Source organism: Erinaceus europaeus, chromosome 12 (genome assembly GCF_950295315.1).
Source record: "Erinaceus europaeus chromosome 12, mEriEur2.1, whole genome shotgun sequence".
Classification (NCBI taxonomy): Eukaryota; Metazoa; Chordata; class Mammalia; order Eulipotyphla; family Erinaceidae; genus Erinaceus; species Erinaceus europaeus.
Genome location: NC_080173.1, coordinates 94662149 through 94672543, shown reverse-complemented (window position 1 = coordinate 94672543; position 10395 = coordinate 94662149). Strand labels below are relative to the sequence as shown.

At 50.4% G+C, this 10395-nt stretch overlaps 1 protein-coding gene across 1 annotated transcript; it reads left to right on the top strand.

The window, feature by feature from the left end:
* Positions 1-1825: 1825 nt before the first annotated feature.
* Positions 1826-10395, top strand: LOC132542081 (ubiquinol-cytochrome-c reductase complex assembly factor 5). The gene is made up of 2 exons (XM_060204535.1): positions 1826-2150; positions 5613-10395. Exons 1-2 carry the CDS (start codon positions 2000-2002, stop codon positions 5696-5698), a joined length of 237 nt encoding a protein of 78 aa, XP_060060518.1. The 5' UTR covers positions 1826-1999; the 3' UTR covers positions 5699-10395.

Sequence of the window (10395 nt, the reverse complement as noted above, 5' to 3'; positions counted from 1 at the left end):
GTGGCACAGTGGGTTAAGCGCACGTGGTGCAAAGCGCAAGGACCGGCGTAAGGATCCCGGTTCGAGCCCCCGGCTCCCCACCTGCAGGGGAGTCGCTTCACAGGCAGTGAAGCAGGTCTGCAGGTGTCTGTCTGTCTCTCCCCCTCTCTGTCTTCCCCTCCTCTCTCCATTTCTCTCTGTCCTATCCAACAACGAATAGCGTCAACAAGGGCAATAATAATAACCACAACGAGGCTACAACAACAAGGGCAACAAAAGGGGGAAAAAGTGGCCTCCAGGAGCGGTGGATTCATGGTGCAGGCACCGAGCCCAGCAATAACCCTGGAGGGGAAAAAAAAAAAAAACTTGTAAAAAAAATTTTTCTTTATTCCCTTTTGTTGCCCTTGTTTTATTGTTGTAGTTATTGTCGTCATTGTTGGATAGGACAGAGAGAAATGGATAGAGGGAGGAAGACAGAGAGGGGGAGAGAAAGACAGACACCTGCAGACCTGCTTCACCGCCTGTGAAGCGACTCCCCTGTAGGTGGAGAGCCGGGGGCTCGAACTGGGATCCTTAAGCCAGTCCTTGTGTTTTGCACCACCTGCGCTTAACCTGCTGCGCTACCGCCTAACACCCAGTTTCTCTCTTTTTTATTATACTTATTTATTTATTGGATAGAGACAGCCAGAAATTGAGAGGGAAGGGGGAGATAGAGAGGGAAACGGGGGGGGGGGGGTCAGGAGGTAGTGCACAGGGTTAAGCGCACATAGTAAGAAGCACAAAGGCAAAAAAAGGGGGGGTGGGTAGTTGGGGGTGGAGGAGAGAGAGACACCTGCAGTATTGCTTCACCACTCACAAAGCTTTCCCCTTGCAGGTGGGGCCTGGGGGCTCGAACCCAGGCCCTCCCTCATTGTAATATGTGCGCTCAACCAGGTATGCCACCACCCGGCCCCTATGCTCAGTATTTTTTATGGTCCTCGATACATATTATGGACTTAAATAGTTCCAGAGCATAAACTGATATTGTCACAGAAACAAACAGTCTGGTTCTCATAGTTGATCTATTATCCTGCTGTTACAGAAGTTTGTTAGAAGAAATGTTTCCAATCCTATTGGATGAAACTGTAGTGAGAAGGAAAGAGGTTGGAAATAGAGGCAATCCTCACGTTCCCATTTTTGACCTAACAGGAAAGGAAGGGAGGGAGGGAGGAAGTAGAGGAAGAAAGAGGAGAGAAAGAAAAGGAAGAGAGAGGAAAAGGAAGAAAGAACGAAAGGAAGGAAGGAAGGGAGGGAGAGAGAGAGAAAGCGAGAAAGCGAGAAAGAAAGAAAGAGAGAGAGAGAGAAAGAAAGAAAGAAAGAAAGAAAAAGAAAGAAAAAGAAAGAAAGAAAGAAAGAAAGAAAGAAAGAAAGAAAGAAAGAAAGAAAGAAAGAAAGAAAGAAAGAAAGAAAGAAAGAAAGAAAGAAAGAAAGAAAGAAAGAAAGAAAGAAAGAAAGAAAGGGAAAAAGATGTAGGTGGCAGAATAGGGGTCTTGCTCCAATCCCGGCGCTGGTCTTTCAGTGGCCCCGGGAGGCGGGGCGGACAGCAGCCCCCAAAGACCCGCCCTCTGGATGCCCCGCCCTCTGGATGCCCCGCCCTCTGGGTGCCCCGCCCTCTGGGTGCCCCGCCCTCTGGATGCCCCGCCCTCTGGGTGCCCCGCCCCCTGGGTGCCCCGCCCTCTGGATGCCCCGCCCTCTGGATGCCCCGCCCTCTGGATGCCCCGCCCTCTGGATGCCCCGTCCCCAAACCCCGGCGCCTGCGCAGATCCCCGAAGCTCTCAGCCTGTGGCGCACGCACACGCGGCGCCCTTTGATTGGTGGATCCGGCGTTGCGCGTCCAGGCGGCGCACTGGCTCCGGGATCACCGGGGTCACCGAGGTCACCGGGCACGGCGGAGCCGGGCCGGCGGGTCCCGGGCCGCGCGCAGCTCCCCGAGCGAGAGGCCGCGGGGACGCTCTCGCCTCCCCCGCGCGCGCCGCGGAGCATGTTTTCCAGGGCGCAGGTGAAACGGGCTCTGCAGCGGGTGCCCGGGAAGCAGCGCTTCGGCGTCTACAGGTTCCTGCCCTTCTTCTTCGTCCTGGGAGGAGCGATGGAGTGGATCATGATTAACGTGCGTGTGGGCCGGGAGACCTTTTGTAAGTGGGCGCAGCGCTTGGCCGCCCCTGTCGCCAGGGTGACCTTGAGCCGCCGGCCCCCGACCCCGCTCGAGCCTGCCCCCCCTCCAGGCGGGTGCACGGGGCCGAGGAGCAGACTGTCACCACCCATGCACGCCTGCGCCCATGCGCCCCTGCATCCACGCACCTCTATGCCCATGCGCCCCTGCATCCACGCACCTCTATGCCCATGCACCCCTGCATCCACGCACCTCTATGCCCATGCGCCCCTGCATCCACGCACCTCTATGCCCATGCACCTATGCACCCCTGCATCCACACACCTCTGCCCATGCGCCCCTGCATCTACGCACCTCTATGCCTACGCACCCCTGCATCCACACACTTCTATGCCCATGCACCCCTACATCCATGCACCTTTGCGCCCATGCGCCTCTGTGCCCATGCACCTATGCACCCCTGCATCCACGCACCTCTATGCCCATGCGCCCATGCACCCGCTCACCCCTGGGGCTGTGTGGACTCTTCAGTGCGCACACTAGTCATAGGCACATGGTGAGGACAGTCAGTTCTGCACCCCTGCACCCCTACATTCATGCACCTCTGCGCCCATGCGCCTCTGTGCCCATGCACCTATGCACCCCTTTGCCCATGCGCCCCTGCATCCATGCACGTCTGCGCCCATGCGCCCATGCACCCACTCACCACTGGGGCTGTCTGGACTCTTCAGTCCCCACACCAGTCACAGGCACATGGTGAGGACAGGCAGTTCATCCCAGCCAGAGGCAAGGAGGGGAGCCAGGAGGGTTTGTTACCACAAGAGGGTGCTGGTTTGCCTGGCTTAGCTATTTTTATTTATTATTGGATAGAGACAGTGAGAAATTGAGAGGGGAGGGGTAGAGAGAGAAAGAGACGGACCTGTAGTCCGGCTTCACCACGTATGAAGCTTTTTCCCTGCAGATGGGGGCCAGGGGCTTGAACCTGGGACCTTGCTCACTATAATATGTGCACATAAACAGATGCACCACCACCTGACCCCTTCCCTGCTATTTTTTAAAGTATGTATTTTTAATTTTTAAATTATTTTTTAAAAATATTTATTTAATTTATTTATTCCCTTTTGTTGCCCTTTGTTTTTTAAAATTGTTGTAGTTATTGTCGTCATTGTTGCATAGGACAGAGAGAAATGGAGAGAGGAGGGAAGACAGAGAGGGGGAGAGAAAGACACCTGCAGACCTGCTTCACCGCCTGTGAAGCGACTCCCTTGCAGGTGGGGAGCCGGGGTTCGAACCGCGATCCTTATGCCGGTCCTTGCGCTTTGCGCCACCTGCGCTTGACTCACTGCGCTACAGCCCGACTCCCTTTTAAATTATTTTTATTTATTTATTAAAGAAAGCCAGGAATTGAGAGGGAGACAGGGATACCTGCAGCCCTGCTTCACCATTCACAAAGCTTTTCCCCTGCAGGTGGGGACCAGGGGTTGAACCCTGGTCCTTGCACGTTGTATTATTATTATTATCATTATTATTATTGCCTATAGGGTTATTGTTGGGGCTTGGTGCCTGCACTACGAGTCCACTGCTTCTGGAGACCATTTTTCCCATTTTGTTGCCATTGTTGTTATCCTTGTTGTTATTATTGTTGTCATTGCTGTCGTCATTGTTGGATAGGACAGAGAGAAATGGAGAGAGGAGGGAAGACAGAGAGGGGGAGAGAAAGACAGACACCTGCAGACCTGTTTCACCGCCTGTGAAGCGACCCCCCTGCAGGTGGGGAGCCGGGGGCTCGAACCAGGAGCCTGAATGCCGGTCCTTGCACTTTGTGCCATGTGCACTTAACCCTCTGTGCTACCGCTCGACTCCCCCCCCCTTTTTTAAATATTTATTTATTTCCTTTTGTTGCTCTTGTTGTAGTTATTATTGTTGTAGACTGTAACATGTGCACTCAACCACAAGCACCACCACCGACTCTGTGTGCTGTCTCTAACATACCTCTCCCCTCTCCTTCCCTTTCTTTCAAAGAAACAATGAAAAATCAGGCTGCAGAAGTTTGGTCCCACAGAACAGAGTAGAAATTGTAGGGGTTGGGGGAGGAAGTGAGAGAGGGTTTTAAACATTGCTGTGAGGTATAAAATATAGTCCTTTCTGGGGTGGGGCGGGCGGTAGTGTAGCGGGTTAAGCGCACATGGTGCAAAGCGCAAGGACCAGTGTAAAAGATCCCAGTTCTAGCCCCCGGCTCCCCACCTGCAGGGGAGTCGCTTCACAGGCGGTGAAGCAGGTCTGCAGGTGTCTATCTTTCTTTCCTCCTCTCTGTCTTCCTCTCCTCTCTCCATTTCTCTCTGTTCTATCCAACAATGACTGCAATGACAACAATAATAAAAGCAACAACCAGGGCAACAAAATGGGGAAAACTGGCCTCCAGGAGCAGTGGATTCATAGTGCAGGCACCGAGCCCAGCAATAACCCTGGAGGCAAAAACAAACAAACAAACAAACAAAAGTCCTTTCTTTCAAGAGACCAACTCTTATCCTGTTACTGAGATCTAGAATGAAGTTTATGCTGGTATTAATGCTGAGGTAGGTGATAGTCCTACACCACTGGCGAAATTAATTGAGATGATGCTAATATTAAAAAATAAGGTGTACTGAGGAAAGAGAACCAGAGCATCACTGACATGTGCCACTGAGGGTCCAACTTGGACTCCGTGGCTGAGCCCAGTACTTTGTCCACTGTGCTGACTCCCTGGCCACACTCACTGCTCAGCCCTTTCTTATGGTGGTGTGAGGGGGATTGAGTCTCTCCGCATGAACACTACGCTATCTCCTCCTCCCCCCAGTGTGTTTTTAATTCCTCAATTTCTTTTTTTATTTTTAATATTTATTTATTTCCTTTTGTTGCCCATGTTGCTTTATTGTTGTACTGATGTCGTTTTGGATAGGACAGAGAGAAATGGAGAGAGGAGGGGAAGACAGAGAGGGGGAGAGAAAGACAGACACCTGCAGACCTGCTTCACCACCTGTGAAGCGACTCCCCTGCAGGTGGGGAGCTGGGGGCTTGAACCGGGATCCTTACACCGGTCCTTGCGCTTTGTGCCACCAGCGCTTAACCCGCTGTGCTACCACCCAACTCCCCAATTCCTCAGTTTCTTAAAAAGCTAAATCAAGGGAGTCGGGCTGTAGCGCAGCGGGTTAAGCGCAGGTGGCGCAAAGCACAAGGACCGGCATAAGGATCCCGGTTCGAACCCCGGCTCCCCACCTGCAGGGGAGTCGCTTCACAGGCGGTGAAACAGGTCTGCAGGTGTCTATCTTTCTCTCCTCCTCTCTGTCTTCCCCTCCTCTCTCCATTTCTCTCTGTCCTATCCAACAACGACAACAACAATAATAACTACAACAATAAAACAACAAGGGCAACAAAAGGGAAAAAATAAATAAAATAAATATTAAAAAAAAAAAAAAAAGCTAAATCAAGTCTTTCTCTGATACAGATGATGTCTACCGGAGAAAAGCCTCGGAGAGACAGTATCAGACGAGGCCGGAAGATGTGTTAGAGCCTGAGCAGCCAATAAAGTGACTGTGAAATGCCGCTGCTGCTTCACCTCCTTTTAAAAGGTTTTTTTCATGGGACCGGGAGATAGAGCAACCAGTGGAACACACACTCTTCTCCTCTTGAGGACCCGAGTTCGAGACACTGGCCACCACCTGGGAGCACAGGGGAAGTTGTGTGAGTGGTGGAGCAGTGCTGTGGTTGGGGGTAGATAGCATAATGGTTATGGAAACAGACTCTCATGCCTGAGGCTCCAAAGTCCCTGGTTCAATCCTCCATAAGCCAGAGCTGAGCAGTGCTCTGGTAAAAAAAAAAAAAAAAAAAAAAAAAAAAAGCCAGGCAGTGGCACACCTGATTAAGCACCCACACTGTCGTGTGCAGGGTCCCAGGTTCAAGCCCCTGATCCCCACCTGTAGCGGAGAAGCTTCACAAGTGGTGAAGCAGGGCTGCAGGTGTCTCCGTCTCTCTCCAGTAATAAATGAATAAAAATATTAACAAACAAAAGTTTGCCGGAGTGGAAGAGCAGTGCAAGCATGGTACCTCAGTGGTGGCAAAGAAAAAAACACATCTCTTGGTTCTAAACTAAACTAATCTGTCTTTACAAAAGATCTTTTTTTTGCCTCCGGGGTTATCGCTGGGGCTCAGTGCCTGCACTACGAATCCACTGCTCCTGGGGACCATCTTTTTTCCCATGATTGTTATTGCTGTTATTGGATAGGGCAGAGAGAGATAGAGAGAGGGCAAGACAGAGAGGAGAGAAAGACAGAAGCTAGACACATGCAGATCTGCTTCACCACTTATGAAGTGACCCACCCACCCTCCCCCTGCAGGTGGGGAGCAGGGGCTCGAACTGGGATCCTTGCACCGGTCCCTGCACTTCATTGTGCGCTTCACCCAGTGCTCTACTGCCCAGCTCCCACAGAAAAATCTTTTTATTTCTGATTCATTTCTTTTTTTTTTTTCTTTAATCTTATTGAGGGAGAACCCAGAACACTTCCAAGTTCTGGCTTGTGGTGGTGCTGGGGATTAAACTTGGAAACTCAGAGCCTCAGTCATGAAAGTCTTTTGCAAAGCCACTATAGTGTCTCTCTAGTCCCTCAAACTTCCTTAGTTACTGCTGGACAACACTTGTGAAAATTATTTCTTACCCACTGAATTTAGTCTATTAAGTCTTCCTTCCTTCCTCCCCCCCTTTTTTTAAAAAGATTTTATTTATGAGAAAGATAGAAGAGAGAGAAAGCCACCAGCAGGGGAGTCGCTTCACAGGCGGTGAAGCAGGTCTGCAGGTGTCTGTCTTTCTCTCCCCGTCTTCCCCTCCTCTCTCCACTTCTGTCCTATCCAACGACAACATCAATAACAACAATAATAACTACAACAATAAAACAACAAGGGTGACAAAAGGGAATAAATATTAAAATTTTTTTTTTTTTTTTTTTTTTAAAAAGGAGAGAGAGAAAGAACCAGACATCACTCTGGTACATGTGCTGCCGGGGATTGAACTTGGGACCTCATGCTTGGGAGTCCAATGCTTCATCCACTGTGACATCTCCCAGATCACCCTATGAAGTATTTCTCTAAAGGGGAAAAAAAAAAAAAGATTTATTAACAATAGAGGAGAGAGCGATTATCACCACTGTGGCGTGTGTGGTGCTGGGGACTGAGCCCCATGTTTGAGAAGCCAGCGCCTTACCCACTGTGCTACCTCCTGAGCTCCTGGAGGTATTTCTCGAACAATTCCTGGTTCAGTCGGGAGGCTTTGCTATCTGAACTATTTGTGGAATTGTTTGCTTTTAGGCAACAGTGATAATCTTACTTTTTTTTTTTTGCCTCTAGGCTTCTCGCTGGGGCTTCACTGTAAACCCACTGCTCCTGGCAGGCCCCCCCCCCATTTTGTTTCCCTAGTTATTGTTGCCATTGCTGCTATTGTTGGATAGGGCAGAGAGCAATCGAGAGAGGAGGGGAAGACAGGAAGAGAGAAAGACAGACACCTGCAGACCTGCTTCACCGCCTGGGAAGTGACCCCCCCCCCCCCCGCAGGTGGGGAGCCGGGGGTTCGAACCAGGATCCTTGTACCAATCCTTGCGTTTTGTGCCATATGCACTTAACCCAGTGCACCACTGCCCGGCCCCCTTTATTTACTTTTTTTGTAGAGTTTAAAAAATATTTATTTGGGAGCCAAGTGGTAGCAAACCCGGTTAAGTTCACATATTACCAGGACCTGGGTTCGAGCCCCTGCTCCCCACCTGCAGACATGCTTCACTATTTGTGAAGCTTCCCTCTTTCTCCCTCCCTGTCTCCCCTCCCCTTTCCTTCTCTCTGCCCTCTCAAATATAATAGAGAGGGTTTGGGGGGGGCGGGAGATGGCTGCCAGAAGCCATGGATTCAAAGTGCGAGCCAGCACTGAGGGCGAGTGGTGACCCTGGTGACAGGACAGAGGCAGGGAGAGAGAGAGGGAGAGAGAGACGCCTGCAACACTGCTCTGTCACTTGAAAAGCTTTCCCTCTGCAGGTCCCCCACCAAGGGCTCGAACCTGGGTCCTTGAGCACTGTAACATGTGTGTTCAACCTGGTGCACCACCACCCGGTCCCAGAATTTATATTTCACAGGGGCAGGTGGTGGTGCACCTGGCTAAGTGCTCACATTATATACAAGGACCCAGGTTCAAGTCCCTGGTCCCCACCTGCGGGGGAACGGTTTCATGAGGGGTGAATCAGGGCTGCAGGTGTCTCTGTCTTTTTCTCTATCTCCCCCTCCCCTGTCAATTTCTGTCTCTATCCAATAATGAATAATTAAGAAAAAGTCTGAAAAAAAAAAGTATTTGTATTTCATGATGGACATAGAAAGTCAGACCTCTGGTGCAAGGTGGTAGTGTACCCCACTTCGCCATGTTTAAGCCCCTGGTCCCCACTTGATGGGGGGAGGGAGCTTCACAAATGGTGGAGCATTGTTGCACGCGTGTTTCTGACTCAGCTTCTATTAAGTGGCTGCCACAAGATGGTGGCTTGGAGACAACGCCTGGCGTGAGCTCTGCAAGGAAGTTGCTTTCAACCTGGGAATCTCAGCCACCAGGTTCCAGATGCTACCATGATGCTAACCTGACTTCCTTGGGCAGACAACCCCACCAGTGTGTCCTGGAGCCCCGCTTACCCAGAGCCCTTCCCCACTAGGGAAAGAGAGAGGCAGGCTGGGAGTATGGATCAACCTGTCAACGCCCATGTTCAGCAGAGAAGCAATTACAGAAGCCAGAGCTTCCACCTTCTGCCACCCCACAATGACTTTGGGTCCATACTCCCAGAGGGATAAAGAACAGGAAAGCTATCAGGGGAGGGGACAGGATACGGAGTTCTGGGGTTGGGCATTGTGTGGAAATGTACCCCTCTTATCCTGTGGTCTTGTCAATATTTCCATTTTATAAATAACTTTAAAAAAAAAAAATGGCTGCCAAGATAATCTACTATAAGACTATTCAAACAGGGAGTCGGGCGGCAGAGCAGCAGGTTGAGCGCACGTGGCGTGAGACACAAGAACCAGCATAAGGATCCTGGTTCAAGCCCCCAGCTCACTACCTGCAGGGGAGTTGCTTCACAGTTGGTGTCTTGTCTTTCTCCCTCTCTTGTCTTCCCCTCCTCTCTCCATTTCTCTCTGTCCTATCCAACGACGACGACATCAATAACAATAGTAACTACAACAATAAAACAAGGGCAACAAAAGGGAATAAATAAAATATTAAAAAAGACCATTCAAACAAGGATATTGTTTTGCCAGGGAGAACTGCTCACACTCACTCAGTGTTCTAGCAACAGAAATAACCCTCCCCATTGCCTCCCACAGCTGAAGCTTCATGCAGGCTTGAGGGGACCAGACTTCACACCACTGACAACACTGTGTTCCCCCAGCTGCTAAAGGCAAAGACTCTGCTCTCTCTCTCTGCCTCCAGGGTTATCGCTGTGGCTCACTGTTCCATTTTAGTGGCTAGGACAGAGAGAAATTGCGAGGGAGAGGGGAAGAGGGAGAGAGAGAGAGAGAGAGAGACTTGTAGCACCACTTCACTGCTCTTGAAATCTTCCTCCTGCAGGTGGAGACCAGGAGAAATGGAGAGAGGAGGGGAAGACAGAGAGGAGGAGAGAAAAAGAGACACCTGCAGACCTGCTTCACCACTTGTGAAGTGACTCCCCTGCAGGTGGAGAGCTGGGGGTTTGAACCAGGATCCTTAAGCAGGTCCTTGTGCTTCGCGCCACATGCACTTAACCCTTTTGCGCAACTGCCCGACTCCCAAGTCTTTTTTATTTTTTTTAAAGAATTTATTTATTTATTCATGAGGAAGATAGGAGGAGAGAAAGAACCAGACATCACTGTGTTGTTACATGTGCTGCCAGGGATTGAACTCGGGACCTCCTACTTGAGAGCCCAATGCTTTATCCACTGCGCCACCTCCCGGATCATGCATGAAAGTTTTTTTTGTCATCTTTCTGTATCATCTTCTGTCGTATGCTTTACATTGGTTTGTTCTAGCCCTCCCCCACCAAGAGAATTGGATCAGTCCTATTAATTTCGCGGGCCTGCTTGGCCCCGTCCCAAGGAACCCTGAGAGAGGGTTCCTGAGTTCCAGAGAAAAGAGAGAGTGCTTGCGCCGCCGCAAAGAGACAGCAGAGTTCTGTTTGGTGATTAGTTTGTCTTAGTTTATGAATCGTTGTTCCTGAATAAAGAAATACAGCTTCCCTGCC